Source organism: Carassius auratus, chromosome 22 (genome assembly GCF_003368295.1).
Source record: "Carassius auratus strain Wakin chromosome 22, ASM336829v1, whole genome shotgun sequence".
NCBI lineage: Eukaryota > Metazoa > Chordata > Actinopteri > Cypriniformes > Cyprinidae > Carassius > Carassius auratus.
In genome coordinates, this window is record NC_039264.1 from 27,966,118 (window position 1) to 27,981,977 (window position 15,860).

A 15,860-nucleotide genomic window follows, 5' to 3' on the forward strand; every position below is an offset into this window, starting at 1 on the left:
TGCAGTCAATGGGTGCCATCAGAATCCAAACAGCTGATAAAAACATCACAATAATACACAGAATATTCCACACCACTCCAACCCATCAATTAAGTGAAAGAGAAAGTGAAAGGGACGTGAAATACAGCCAAGTATGGTAACCCATACTCAGAATCCGTGCTCTACATTTAACCCATCCAAAGTGCACACACACGCCGTGAACACACAACCACAGCAATGTCTTGTGAAGCGAAAAACTGCATTTTAAACATCAAATGTTGCTTTCGGACAAAATATGAGTCCTTTATCCACAATAAAAAAGTTTTCTTGTCTGAATCAGGAGAGAAATCTGCATAGATGAAGCACCATTTACAAGTAAAAATAGTACAAAACAAGTATGCAATATGGATTATTATGATGTTTTTATCAGCTGTTTGGACTCTCATTCTGACGGCACCCATTCACTGCAGAGGATCCACTGGGGAACAAGTGATGTAATGTCTCCAAATCTGTCCGGATCAAGAAACAATTACATCTTGGATGGCATGAGGATGAGAGAACAAGGCTTTGTCGTTTAATTAGTGGTCCTACATCCGTCAGAAGTGGGTTTTGCCTCTGGATGAATCTTACCAACATCCGGTCAGTTTTTTCCAAAGTTCATTTGAAAGAAATTTGACATTTTGAATCACTGTTTATAATCAGTAGTTTGGCTTAATTTGTGTCTCTTTGTTTCAACAGACAGATCTCTTCCCTACAATCTGGGCAAAGGAATGCCGTCTGGAGTCTCAGTGCCATTCGTTGGCATTTCCACTAATAACACCTGCCCGGGAATGAAAGGAATGAGGCTGGTGCTGTGACATGTACACGCACCCTTGATTCTGAAGAAGACCATGCCTGAGCTAAAATAGCAACATGGAGCTGTAAAATTTGTGCAGAGATATTTAACTTTACACTCCAGGTTTCTGAAGCGGCTGGAACTCGCTATGGTTAAAATGGCTGTGGTTAAAATCAACTGGGTGTGACCGACACTTTCAAAATTCCAGCGTCTCTAGCAAGTTAGGAAAGGTGCGAGACATTCCTCATCACTCAGCATGATCCTAGTCAGGGTAATCCACTAATCCAATCTCTACAAAACAAAAGGACACGTGCTTAGCTTGTTTTACCGAGATTTTATTTAAAAAGTCTTTAATACACCATACTCTATGACTGACAGAAGTTAGAAACAGTATTTGGCATTAAATGTCCAAAAAAAAAAAACTGAACAATATCAGTGATATAAAAAAACATTGTACACAAATTAAGACATTACACAACAAATAAACAAATATTTCAGAATGACACAGCGTTTAGCTGGTAACATGTCTCTATCTGTGCTGCTTTCTTTGGCTTCAGGCAACACATTTTAATGACGTTTAAGAAAAACAGCCTTATGAGTGTAGATGACCGTTCAACAGTGAGAAGGACACAATGTGCAAAATCTACTTGAAAATACAATATACTTCACAAACGTACATACAACAATAGAACAAAATCAAGGCTACAAGTACAGTAATAACATTTAAGACTTTCGTCAGGTTTTCGTACACTTTGAAAACAGTTTACTGAAGGTTTGGCACAAAACCATTAAGAACAAATCCACAGCTTAAGTAGTTTGGTGAATGTAATTCACTTTGTAAACTACACGTTATCCTACAGTTTTGTGAAAACATTTTTAAGAAATAAAATTAAGCCTATTTTGCATTGTGACATTTCCATGACAATTAGGAATATTTTCCATCATTACCGTAATTTGTCCTGGCTTTAAATCTGCATACACATAAATACAGTTTAGATAATATATTCCTATTGTTTTTTTTGCACTACTGTAATGCGAATTTGTGAGGAAAATCTGTTTGAATTTCCTTGGGAAAAAATGCAAACAATTGAAAAACATTAATCTTATATGTCTGTTTTCTTTTTTTGCATTGTGATTATTTTTTTTATGACAACTAAGAACATTTTTCTTTATTACCATATTTTGTCTATCCACAATATACTGTAATTATTGTTTAAATTATAAATTATTTTATTTAATTATGGTAATGATTTTTTTTTGTTTTTTAGAATTTGGGGGATACATATGCTTTAATGGCCCTAAAAGATTATTCCACAATGCAAAAAGACATATAAAACCAGGCTTTATTTTCTTTATCCAAAATATTATTTCTTTCTCTTTTTTTTCACATTGTGACATTATTTTCATGATAATTAAGGGTGTTTTCCTCATTTCCACAATTTGTCCAGGATTAAGTATTTATTTAGGTTTTTTTTTTAAAAATCTGCATATGCGTACGACTTTACATAAGAAATAAATTACTGTTCTTTTCCCTTACAGCAATGATGTTTTGCATTACGGTAATGAGAATCTAGGGGGGAAATGTGCTTTAATTGCTCTGAAAATAATGTCAAAATGCAAGAAATATAATACCAGGTTTCATTTTCTTTAAGCAAAATCAAATTTCTTATTGGTTTCTTCTTTTTTGACATTATTTTCATGGCAGTTGAGGACGTTTTCCACATTACCGTAGTTTGTCCAGGATTTTTACGTATTTCTTAATGAAAATCTGGATGTGTTAAAATACTTTTACTCTTGTTTTTTTTCCCACAATAGTATTGCGATTTGTGCATTATGGTAATGAGCATCTGCTTTAATTGCTTTTGAAAATAATATCCCAAACGCAAACAGGCTTAATTTCTTATCATTTGGAGGCGAAATACCATCCAAACTTGTTTATTAGCCCAGCCCGGCTATTCGTCCAGTACTTTTTTTTTAACAAGAACACAGTGCTAAACAGAGAAGTGTTTTGAATATTCTTGCATAATAATATATTCAATAAAAAAAAACACATTCTATATATAAAAAGGCAGCACAGGCTAGCTAGTTATCCTACAATTTTGGGTTCATTTCCTCTTTCAAAAGGTCACCCAAGTCTACTAAAGAACACAATGAGCCTAGTTGCATGCGCTAAAGTGAGTAACCAGAGGCAAGAGTTATTTATTACTTAATTTATGACCGAGCAGGATCCGTGTGAGTGAACGAGACACTGAAGTGTGGAACCTCAGGCTAAAAATAACCTGTTTTAAAGAGTTGAGTCTAGTGAGTTTATGTACACAAGCGTCCTCAATGCTTTCTGCATCTCTTCAGGGCCGTGTCTCGCTGTAAGGACCGCGGTGAGCTGGGATGGGATCTGTTTGACATGGAGACCCACCCCACTGACCTAAGGCTTGGTTTCCAGCACGAGGTCCATGTGAATGTAAAGGAGGAAAAGCGTCTCCCCTCCCCCGGCATTCCCAGGCCTCGTGGGGGGGAGGGGGGGGACTCGGCTGCATTCCAGAGAACGCCGGAAGATCTGAGGACGGAAAAACAGGGAATGAGTTACACATGTTGAACTCCACATGGTTCACCTACAATCCTTCACATTAGTTTGGGAAACCGGGCGCATCACAAAACTGATGGTATGTATACGAGAGTAACTATGTGTAATCTACAAACACTTACTAATGAGATCACATTCGGTATGTTAAGCTGCTTTTCATTTCAGAAGAGCTTTAAAACAAGCGCTATAAAACTGATCTTGGCCTGTTAAATGCGTTTCATCCCCTGAAACATGTAGGTAATGAGCTCATGAAGTTCACTTGTGCCTAATTTCCACTTGCACAACATGTTTTTCCACAACCTATAAAACAGGCTGTTCCTTTAGATCTGCTTTTGAACACTTGACCTATTAAGAGTGTGTTTTATCTGAAGGTGAAAACCATTTGAATAAATGTTAACCGATATCTAGAGAGTAACATGGCATATAACCTGCTGATATATAATACAGCATTTAATTTAATCCAAATAACAACACTTATTAATTAATATTATACCATTTATTATTATTTAATTGACTGTGAATATTTTATTATCATATTCATCTTTTAAACATCAATATTTAGCAACATGGCATATAAAATGCAGATATATCATACAATAATTTAAATTGCTTTTATTATTAATTAATATTATACAATTATAAGAGTATTTTTTTATGAATTAAAATTAAACATTTTATTATTATGGTATTTTTTAATCATATTATATTATTAAAATGTTTCATCATGGCACATAAAATGCTTATAAAGAATACAATAATTAAAATAATTACACTATTCTTAATATATTATTTAATATTATACTATTTTTATTAATTATATATTATTTTTTATTTTATCTTTTAAACTTAGAAGATAAAAAAAATATTTTACTACAAATAAGTCAATGCTAGTAAATGAAAGACACTAAAAATAAATGACAAATTGTTTACAAAATATATAAAAATTCTATATATATATATATATATATATATATATATATATATATGTGTGTGTGTGTGTGTGTATATATTTAATACATATATATATATATATATATATATATATATAATATAATAAATAAAAAAAAATTTAGTTTAGTTTTTATTTATATTATTATTATTATTATTATTATTATTAACTTTTTGTATTATATAGTTTTTTACTTTAAAATCTAAAATTTAAATGTAGCAACATGGCATAATACAATAATTTATCAAATAAACAACACTATTATTATTAATTATTAATATTATACTGCTATTTATAATTAATTTAATTAAAATAAAAAATATCTTATTATATATTACTGATATATTATTTTAAAGAACAGTATGAGAGTTGATAATGTTTTCCAGCTGGAATAAGGCTGGGATTGACACCATCGGAGCTGAATCAGAGTTGAACAGGGTTAACAATGCTGTAAAGTCTAGATAATACAGTGACCTAACTGCTAAAGCCAGCCAGCTGATCCGTTCACACCCAGCAGTGTCTCTTGACACCACAACACGTGTTTCCATGCGTCCGCTGCTGTAATTAAAGCCTTGAACCCCTCTACCAGCGGACATGATGATCGTTCTCTAATCAATACTGTTCTGGATGCCATGCATGAGGGTCAAAGCTCAGATCTGGACACAAAAAGAGACCAAATTTAAATGCTATTGTTTCTCCCAGTACTGCATACTTTCCGGACACGCGGTCTGTTTTTCCGTTGTTGAGACGATCAACACTCCAGCAGTATTAAAAATACTACCTGAGAGAGATCAGCGTTTCACAAGTACAGCAGCTTCAGAGCTGGTTATATTTAAACAGAAGCGTCCCGTATTTCATACTTTTGTGTTATTCCTGGGACGTGGCAGACACTTTGTGAGAAACGATGCTACACAAACCACACGAACGCTTAACGTGCGGTGAAGTGAACTTTTGAGAGTTGTGTAAGTGCTCGTCCATCAGCGTCAGTGGTCTCACCCGTCCGTCCCAGAGCAGCAGCAGGAGAACGGGTGACCTTTGACCCAGTTTGCAGACCTTGGAAATTCCATTAAAGCGAGTCTAAAGACCCGAACGCATGCCTGGGATTCAATCAGCTTGTGTTTAATAGAGTTTATGGTCTTGTTTTCATCACCTAGCGGGAGCCCTAAACTGAAAACCTTCTTTTTTTTGTCTTTACATTCTTCCAAACTCAGCAGTTTACTGCCATGTGTTATTATACAGTCAACCACGCACTTTAAAATATTAAAAACACACACCTTTTCCAGCTTTTAAAGGACTTTAAGTCTTAGTATTCAAAGCTTTATGTATTATTGCATTTATCTCATCTTTGAGTTGTTTTAAAGCAATTATTTGGTTGCGTTAAAATATTATTTAATGTAATGTAATTTGGGTGCAAAATTATTAATCCCTCAAATATTATTTTATGTTTTAAATGGTTTAGCACTTGAGACCATGATCCGCACTCACAAAAAGAATATTTTTAACATTTAAAGTTTCAGTTCAGTGTGTTATAAAATGGTAAAACAGGAATGATTCATTATTTTTATCAAATTTGGGTAATGTTTATGAAACTAATAAATGTCTTTATTTTTTATTACTTGAAAATAAATTAATACATTTTTTAAGTAATGGAAAACCCCTTAATAAAACTTAAATGTCAAGAAATAATTACAATTGGTATACAATAAATTGTAAAACAGCGTTTTATTTTGACTAAATAAATAAAGTGCTATTTATTTGTCTGAGTGAGAAATAAATGATTTATAATTCAAGTTCACTTATTAAAAAAAACTAATTTCATGATTAACAGTACTTTAAAAATACGAAGAAAAAAAACTTAAATAAATATTACCTAAATAAATGATTTCCACTCATTATTTTGTATTAAATTGTTAATAAAATGTGCAGTAAATAAAATGGGAATGATAAATATTTATCACAAACTATTTATTTAGTTGGTTATTATTTATTGTATATTGTTTGATTGATAAACCTGAAATAACACTAATAAATCAATTGTGAGGCTAGCTCTTTCCTGATGGTTTCAGCAGCTGTAATGAGGGTCACAGGGTGAACTAATGACAGCTGTGTAAACTACTGTGCCAATTGATCTGTTATCTGCTCCGGATCAATCTCAATCAGCACCTTATTTATTAGGAAACCCCTCTTCTTTGCATTATGTGCCACCTCTCAATACACAGGCAATGTTTACTTGTGAGCAAGAGTGTGTGGGTATAGAACATATAAAATCACAGCATGACAGAACGGCCATCTAAACCTCATTAGCATTTTCTCTTGCAAAAATTTTTTGCAGAAGAGAGCTCCATTGATCCCTAAATAACAAAAACACAGGTCTTTTAAATGTGTTCCCCAGGCTTGAAAAATAAAGGATTGTGTGTATGCGGATCCCAACCTTTTCACCTCTTCTGATTTATGAATATTATGCAATTCTGATTAATAACACCAAGCAAGCTCCCGAGCCGTTTGATGGATTTATGGCTGGTAACCAATTTGAGGCCTTTATATTATTAAATTTCCCTCCACAGGTCCCGCTTTCCAGGACAAAGGAGTGAAGAAAATGATCCATTAACTTGCAGATCCAGGCGCGCCGCGAGGGCTCAGCAGGACGCGGTGACTTTATGCGCGTGTCGGGCATGAAAGGCCGGACGCAGATGCCAAAATAAAGGATCTTTCTGTTAGCGTTTCGGATGGCTTTTAAAAAAGGCGTGCATTAATAAAACATTAGTATTGACTGTGAGGGTCAATCTGGTCCCACTCTGTGGATAATAAAGCCGTCCTGAAAGCCAGGAACCGACCCTTGACCTAGATCAGGTGTGTCAAACAACAAACAGAGACTCATATGGTGTATACTGGATGGGTGCCAATCACGACAGCCTGCTCTGCAAGACCAAAGAATGAGAAGATCTTGATAACTTCCTCCCGAGTGCTCGTGTTACAGTTTGGATTACCAGTCTTGCCAGCAAGAAAACATTAAAGTTGCCCGAAGACAGGAAATATAATTCATCTGTAACCATGGATGTACAAATCAAGAAAATGCATTGTGGGATACAGTATTCAGCACAGTTTTATAATTCATGGGTCGAAGTACATATACTGTACTATATACTGCAAGAAAGGTATGCTAGCATGCGGTTTCAAACCTTGAAGCTGTGAGACTACATACGTGAATATAGGAAACCAATCTGTACTTTCATCGGGACGTTCAAGTAAAAAAAGACAACCCATGTCTTTCCATCTCAGGTTGTGACAGAACTGCGTTCCAACGAATGTCTCAATGGTTAACTAGAACAGTGACTCACTGCGCTGATATGCAGTGACAATAAAAAAAGAAACATATCTGCATTTAAATGGGCGTGACTAACTGGTGAGACATTTTCTGAGACTGTACACCTTTGGTGCAACGCATATGCATACAGCATACTGGAAGTCAGCAAAAGTGGACTTCAAAGAGAAGGAGATTTCCTCTATTTGTTCTCCTCGCCCCATTACGAGATGACGGCTTCTGATGTGTATTTTTAGTTTTAAGCTGCTGGCTGCCAAACGCTGCAAAATATAGCTGCACCCTATTCCGCAAGCCTCGCTCCGCTGTTTCTGACGAGGCTATTCTGTGCAAAAATCAACTGCGAATTTGTGACATTCAAAAGAGCTGGAATTACACTCTCAAAGAAGGATAAAAGAGACTTGTCAGCAGCTGCAGCCGTGCAAATCTAGGCCCTCGCAGGCTCTCTTCTGCACGTCTCCACCCAAACCATCTGTTTATTATTGAGGAAGGGCAAACAGCAGTTTCCCCTAGGCATCCGTCCATTAAGCGAGTGCTGAGCTTTCGGTAACAAGCTGCGAGTGTGCTAAACAAGCGGAGATGTTTAACTAGATAACCGAACTAGTGAGAGAAATTCTTTAAGCAAAGGCCTGTTTTACAACAAACAAAGAGGTGAAGATGGCACCTAACGAGTCGAAAGATTCCAGTCTCCATTCTTGAATCTTCCTGCCAAACATTAGGCCTCAGCCTCAAATAAAACACACCTTCCCTAAACATCATCAGCCATTATTTGAGTTTGTTATCTGTCTGGCTACTGTGTACGCTAGCGAGAACAATGAGCCCTGACATTTATTTAAAAGAAAAGATGGAGGATTTGTAAACAACCCTGGGAAGCAAAACCATACTCTGTTTCTGTGGAGCAATGCGCAAAAAAGGGGCACAGGCGTCGCCATCGGCAGAACTGCAAGCATGAACCTGATCCTGCTCATGCTGGAAGCATTTGGAAAAGCCTGTACGCCCCAGAGAGACGCGTTGTACTCTGTAATTTGTGCTGCCACATTCCTTTTCGAACTATTAAGGAACATTTCGTCTTTATTTGACACCCAACAGCACTAATTACGGGTAGACATTTTTCATCAACAAACAAAATTACTGCTTTATACATCTGAGAGGGCTTGCACTCAAAGCAAATATTATCAGTTGGACAGTAATACTGGAAAATACTCACCAAATCAGAGACATATTTTCTTCAAGATGGGAGGTACTTCCACGTGCTGACAAATGCTGTTGGGATAAGCGAATATGGTACACTTGTTATGCTGTCCCATGAGTCCGTTGATGGGTCATAGCAGTCCAAGGTTTTACACCTCTGCGCCCCAAAGTAGCCCCCAACCACATAGAGGCGATTCCCCGACGCCACCGCATGACAGCTGATTCTCCTGGAAGTCACGTCTCCAAACTTGGTCCACTGGAACGTCTCACTGTTGAAGCGGTACGCAGAGCTCGCAGAGAACTCTGTATCTCCGCCAATGACCACAACATGGTTCCCAACAACTGCTGCCGCCGTGTAACGCCAGAGCTGGGGACAAGTGGCCGGGACTGTCCACCTGTTCTCACAGGGGTCGAAGCACTGAACCTTGGGATACTTGTCCCTGTTGACACTAGTGCCTCCAAAAGCAAAGAGTTTGTTTTTGGCGCCTACGACAGCAGCGTTGCTCACACCCTCTCGAAGAGGGGCTACTAGTGTCCACTTGTTGGATTGGGGGTTGTACTGCTCCACTTGTTTTAGAGACACAGATGGGGATGCAGGGAATGACCCCGCAAGGGATGTGTGTCCACCTACAACATACAGGCTGTGGTCAAGTTCTGCTGAACCATGTCCGAATCTAGCGACGAGCATCGGTGCAGCTTTGGACCATTCGTCATGCAAGGTGTCGTAGACCCAAACGTCTTTCGAAGCCCCGTTTTCTGACCCTCGACCACCTGTGACATATACTTTACAGCCAATAGCACAAGCGCTGCACTCTTTGCGAGGGCTAGGAAGGTCCGTTTTGGGAGTGATCTCCTTCGCCTTGTGATCGATCATGTACACTTTGTCGCACATGAACGTTTGGCCTCCTAGAAGCAGGAGAGCTTGGCTGACCTTTCGGGGTCGGGCGCAGAAGCCCGTGACAACGCCGTCATTCTGCAGGATCTTCATTTTGCATCGGACGGCGTCCTCCACAATCTCACGGCCCACCTTGTGTCCCATGACGAGCTCCTCCGATGCAACGTTCTTTAGCAGATAGGTTTCCGGGAGCAAGGCGAGTCGAACACAGCGCAGAAGGTCGGGAAGATCAAGATGCCTCCTTCCAATGTCAGCTCTGACCCAATCAATAACAGCCTCGTACGCAATACTTTCGTCCTCAACCTCCAGCTCCTCGCTAAAAACAAGCTCCTGAACTTTATCCTTGGGCAAGCTTAGGAAATCTTCAGTGTGGTATAGATTAGCGAAATTCGCCAGACACATTCGCCAAGAAAGTTCATACAGCCTCTGGCACTGATGAGCATCGGAGAGAAGCATCATTCCAAGGCAGTTAGACGGATGCAGATTCTTCTCCAGGAATTCTGCGGCGGCGTCACGGATGTCGTGGAACTGGAGCATGTCGCCAGCCTCCAGCAAAGACTCTGCATTTTCCTCGTTAATGATCACCCGGGCCGAGTAGGCGTAGTCTAGCAGGAGCTCCAGTACCTCCGGGTGCAAAGAGTCGTGGAAGTTGACCTCGGCATCTCGACTCTCTTTTAGTCCACCACTGAACATGGCCTCAAAATAGCGACTACATGAAGCCAGAACGGCTCGGTGGCATGGAAATGCTCGATGTCCGGCGTGCAGGACTACATCCGTGAAGACACGTCGCTTGCGGAGGAGGTTGAGTTGGGTAAGCAAGCTGTCTGCATGTGACGTCTTGTGGAACAGCTGGATGTTCATGGACCCAGAGCTTGACCTTGACTTTCGGTTCTCGTGATTACTGACAGACATCTTTAAACTGGAAGAAAGACCAAAAAAAAAAAAAGAAACAATTTCCTTTCAGATCCCCTTTTGATAAAGTATTAACATCTCACATCATCCGTGGACATTCATTTGATATTACTCAGAAGGCCTATTGTTCAGCTGTATTTAAAAATCTTTAACATATAATTAGACAGTGGATACATAATAGTTAGGGCAATTACACTTGGAACCAACCATCTCCTTGGACGGCAGTAAACCCATAATCGTTTGTTAAACAGCAGTAAAACATTACAGCTTTTCGTTTACCTTGAGATTGTTCTACCCTTCAGTACAAGGGTTAATGATTCATGGGAAATGAATCACCACGTTCCTCTTTGATCTCTGATAAAGTTACTGCTCTTAGCTATCATTTTATAATTTCAGAAATGCATGAAACAATCCAACACTGAACCGCAGTCTGAAACCTAATTGTTTAGAACAATAGTGAATGAAACGGAATGCTGGAATACTTCTAAATGTTCTAAAAAAAAAATGTGTTCCGTTTTAAATAATGCGATTTTAAATTACATTCTCATTGAACACTTTATATTAGAAGCCACCACAGCATCTTGAAATTAAAATCAATTAAGATACACCTGAATGTACCAGGTGAACTATAAAACACGATAGTAACCACATTTATTGTTTCTACAGGTACTGTCATGAGAAAATATTCACATATTAAAACTTCTGAATTGATTTAGCCTACAGTAACAGTGGTTAGGCAACACTTGCATTTTTTTCCCGTGTTTAAATAACTTAAGTTACCTGTTTAAGTACAACAGAAACTATATATATAACGATTTAACGTGACAGGTTTACGCCAGACAAGTCTACTGAGCGGCACACCACAGGTTAATTTATTGTAAAGTTGTGTCGTATAATCAAAAGCAGTAGAACGAAAGTAGTATGACTTTACCTTATTTCCTTTCCACGCACGGACTTGTAAAGTATGCATTCGATATTTAAGGACGCGTGTTACTTTAAGACGTCTCGCCGAGAGGTTTCAGTAGTAACGTTTCTCGAGATGAGCTCAGTCTGGACTCAGTGAGTTCTGCCTGTCACATGCTGCTGAGGGAACATCACTACTGTGGTTTGAGCTGTGAGCGAGCGTGTATAGTAGTGTGGATCTCAGTCGCTCCTCCTTCTTCCCGCACGAGAAACGTCCAATCCTGAACGAGGAGGTGAGCTTAGGACGCCTTTTATTAGTAATCAGAAGTCTTTCGGAGAATGAGTGATCATGCACAGGTCAGTGTGACTGATACTGAAACACAATGCGTGGTGGATGCGTGCATATTTATTTATTTTATTTTATTTTTTGTCCAAAGTAAGACAATAATATTTTGAAAAATATCTACAAAAACTAGTTTTAAATACAATGTTACTTAATTGCACGGTAAAATAATAACAATAAAAATAATAAAAATTAAAAATGTAATCTCTTTCATTATAGTATTTAGTATCAATCCACAGTGTTTGCTTTCCAACTCAATTACGCAGACAGGGGAATCATGATGTTATTCTTTGCATCTTTCTTTCACCCTCAAAGTGGTGTGTTGTACAAACAACACCAATGCACTGTACTGTCTGACTGTTAATTACTGTCAGACCCCCTGCCAACATTCAGTGTTCATGTCTAACAGAGTTATTAGAGCTTGAACACAGCCGTTACTGTCTCAGAGACCTGTTTACACAGTTTTTAACACCAATCAAACCTGACTTTTCTAAAGAAATCCCTCTGGCAGGTGTTATTATACTTTAAACTTCCACTTCCTATTTTGGCTTTAGAAACGTTTAGAAATTATTCATTTTATTATTATGATCTCCTTATATATGTGTGTGTGTGTGTGTGTGTGTGTGTGTGTGTGTGTTTTGTTTTTATAAATATCAAATGAAACTAAAGAAAAAAATTGAAAAATATTTTTTCCAAAGCAATAACATGCCTGTTGGATTGTAGCGGCACCTACTGGACAGAATCCGTATTGCACTAAAGCAATACCCTATCTTAAAATAATAATAATAATTTTATATATATATATATATATATATATATATATATATGTGTGTGTGTGTGTGTGTGTGTGTGTGTGTGTGTGTGTTTTACCATATGCTGTTAATACAATTTTGTTGGCTCTTTCAAATTGCAAAACTGTTCAATCAAAATTCGTCGCTTTAAAATAATAATTTACGCTAACAGCACCTCTCCTTAACATCTGAGTTTTTAGCTTAAAATTCATCACGTAATTTATTATTTTAGTTTTAATGTTACTTTTTGATACTGGCTGTAATGAAAAACTACATATCCCAGAAGTCATCAGGCAGGATGTTTTCCAGAGCGCTTCCGGCTCATCTCAAGGGCACAGTTATCACATGTAGCGAAGCTACACTGACTTTAATCCAGTGTGTCACTGTAATTAGGTCTGTTAGTGTGTAAAATGGACAGTTTCGGTTCAGATTTCTCATCGAACTCCTCGTCTGGTAAAATGGACACTGGCACTATAATGGAGCAGGTCAAAGTTCAGATTGCCGTTGCAAACGCGCAAGAGCTGCTGCAGGTAAATGACTTTAATCTCTTGAGGTGCTAAATGGTGTTTTTATTAGTCTGTTTATAAGAAACGTGTTAAGTGGTTTCATTATTGTATATTGGAAAATAAGTAAATATAAATGCACCATGGTTAAAGCATTGTTGGTATAATTTGGAGTACCATGCAGATGTCATGGTGGGTATCAGTACAAAAGGTTAAGTTCATCACGATGTATACTTACCAAAATATAACATGGTATTACCCTGGTATTTTCAACTACATCGTATTTCATCTCTCTCCCTCTAATTTTGTCTTTCAAATATGATAAAACTGCTTTTTGAACACCTACCATATTACTATCATGATACATTTGTTAGTACTCCATGGTATATGAAAATGGTACGCTTTAAAATGTACTGTGGTGGCAACCGCTACAGTGGTTGTATACAGTAATTTAGGAACTACAGTATTACTAAGGATATCCTAAAATACCATGTAACATGTCCAACAAAATGTCAGAAAAGCAGTGCAAAAAGTACCATAGTAGTTCCACAGTATGGTGTTCTTGTAAAAACCTTCAAATACCATTTATTTATATAAATATTGTAAAGTACCGTAATATTACAATGTAATGCTGTCACTATACTATACTGTAAATAATGATTTAGTTATAAATAAAATAAGTTTGAAGTATTATTTTCTAGAAAACATGTTTCTACTTCATTTTTTCACGTTTCTTTGTAAAACATTTTTTTAAATGTATTCACAATTTAGGACTGAATTGTTTCAATGTAAATCTTACACCAAAAATTATAACTATGATATTGCCATATCTTCTTTTTGGAAGGTTCTTAAAGTACCAAGAAGTAACAATGTCCTATAAAACTAGAATCATTCAATGGCATGCCTTCCTAATAAAATTTGTCCCACATTTGCAGAGAATGACTGATAAATGCTTCAAGAAGTGCATTGGCAAGCCAGGAAGCACACTGGACAACTCTGAACAGGTGGGAGCGATACATCTTATGCTGTTACCCATGTGTATTTGAGGGGGGAAAAAATCTAAACCATCCTGTCCCCTATTTGTTTTTTCCCAGAAATGCATTGCCATGTGTATGGACCGATACATGGACGCGTGGAACACAGTCTCCCGCGCATATAATTCCAGATTACAGAGGGAAAGGGCACGTATTTGATGTGCAGATGGCAGTCGGTACTACCTCAGTCCTCAGGTAGAGATGTCTAGTCTCTGAATACACGACAGATGTATAGACTTGGCTCTCTTACCAAGCAAAAACAACAGCTGATGGCTGCAGAAGGAACCTGGTGGTTGGACTTAGACTCCACATGGACATTCATTATATTTTGTGTGTTAAAATAATTATATAAGACATAAAATAGCTGTTTAATAATTGACAAATTCAGATTAAGGGATTGATAATTGTAGTAGAAGCAACTCTTATGCTTAAAATGATGACTGGAATCGGGGTAATAAAAGAATGAGTCTGGATTTTAGCTGCACTTTCCTGTTCGGAGGTTTCACTGTGTTTAAAAACAATGCTAAAATTCAGATTCTTCCCCTTTCGCTGTTATTCATTTATCAAGCAGCCAATCGAAATGCAGCATACCGTCTGTCTGTCTTTTGTCATTGGGTGGATGTTACTCCATTCCCTGAGGGAAGGGCTCACTTTACCAACTCTGTTCCACAAACCTAGTTCTTCTCCCAGAGGGGGAGAAATCAGAGGCGCCTTTGTTGCAATAATTGTCGCTTCTTCACCAGGAGCAGCCAAGAAGTCCTTCTTACTTACCTCTGAAGAACAAACCGCAATTGTGGACCCTGGAGTGTCATTTGTCTCATTGTCTCATAAGTACAGTAGTAGGGTTGTTTAACTGCAAGCCTTTGTTGTTCAGTTTGTGTGCACAAGTCCGAATTTCCCATTTTCATTGCTTCGAGTCTTGGAAAGATTTGGTACAGAGACACAAACTCCACCAAGGTATGTCCAGAGACAGATGTTGTGTAATTGTCACCAAGCTGTTTTAATGAACTGCAAATAAATACCACCAAATTAGTCCAATTTTATTGATGTTTATTCTTTCATTGGTTAAGAGATGTAGCACCATTTGTACAAATTAGGCCTGAAACACTAAGAAAGTAAATTAACTCACGTGTTGCATTGCCACAGGGGGCGGTATAGCATGCATTTCTGAAGTGTCATATTGTATAGTCTGGTCAAGTATTGTCATGGTAGATCAATAGTTTGAAAATAATCTTGTTCAGGCCCTGTCCCAAATGGCACCCTAAACCCTTGCGGTCTTCTTCTGAGTCCAGACTTTTGTGATGTAATGCTACCTTGACTGTCGGCTAGAAGTCTGATGCGGAGCTCGCTAGAAATGCGGATCGGGGGCGCACGCGAGCACCCTTCTGAACAGTAGGGACACCCTACAGTCTTGTGGACTTAAGATACATGCACACGGCGGCCATTGTAAGTTCGTTAGACCGCAAGTGCACATGAAATGTTCCATCTGGGACAGGGCCTTAATGGCATAAACATTTGAGGTTTCCATTGTAATATACAATGTTTCTTTCCTTAATCCTTCTTTTACACATCAACCACATAAAAACAAATCACCTCCATTTTGTAGTAAAGTCCATTTTGTGTCA

General features: G+C 37.8%; 2 protein-coding genes across 2 annotated transcripts; one reads left to right on the plus strand and one right to left on the minus strand.

The window, feature by feature from the left end:
- Positions 1 to 1,133: 1,133 nt before the first annotated feature.
- On the minus strand, positions 1,134 to 11,842 carry LOC113040226 (ectoderm-neural cortex protein 1-like). The gene is made up of 3 exons (XM_026198549.1): positions 11,593 to 11,842; positions 8,871 to 10,668; positions 1,134 to 3,368 (listed from the first exon to the last, which is right to left on the minus strand). Exon 2 carries the CDS (start codon positions 10,659 to 10,661, stop codon positions 8,892 to 8,894), a length of 1,770 nt encoding a protein of 589 aa, XP_026054334.1. The 5' UTR covers positions 10,662 to 10,668; positions 11,593 to 11,842; the 3' UTR covers positions 1,134 to 3,368; positions 8,871 to 8,891.
- Positions 11,843 to 12,988: 1,146 nt separating this feature from the next.
- LOC113040229 (mitochondrial import inner membrane translocase subunit Tim13) lies at positions 12,989 to 15,273 on the plus strand. Its single transcript, XM_026198552.1, has 3 exons — positions 12,989 to 13,228; positions 14,137 to 14,205; positions 14,296 to 15,273. The coding sequence occupies exons 1-3, from the start codon at positions 13,109 to 13,111 to the stop codon at positions 14,392 to 14,394; spliced, it is 288 nt and encodes a 95-aa protein (XP_026054337.1). The 5' UTR covers positions 12,989 to 13,108; the 3' UTR covers positions 14,395 to 15,273.
- The last annotated feature ends 587 nt before the right edge of the window (positions 15,274 to 15,860 follow it).

Coding starts and splice junctions, on each gene's coding strand:
- LOC113040226 (XM_026198549.1), bottom strand. CDS start 10,661: ATGTCTGTCAGTAATCACGAGAACCGAAAGTCAAGGTCAAGCTCTGGG.
- LOC113040229 (XM_026198552.1), top strand. CDS start 13,109: ATGGACAGTTTCGGTTCAGATTTCTCATCGAACTCCTCGTCTGGTAAA. Junction 13,229..14,136: donor ACGCGCAAGAGCTGCTGCAG/GTAAATGACTTT, acceptor CCACATTTGCAG/AGAATGACTGATAAATGCTT. Junction 14,206..14,295: donor CACTGGACAACTCTGAACAG/GTGGGAGCGATA, acceptor GTTTTTTCCCAG/AAATGCATTGCCATGTGTAT.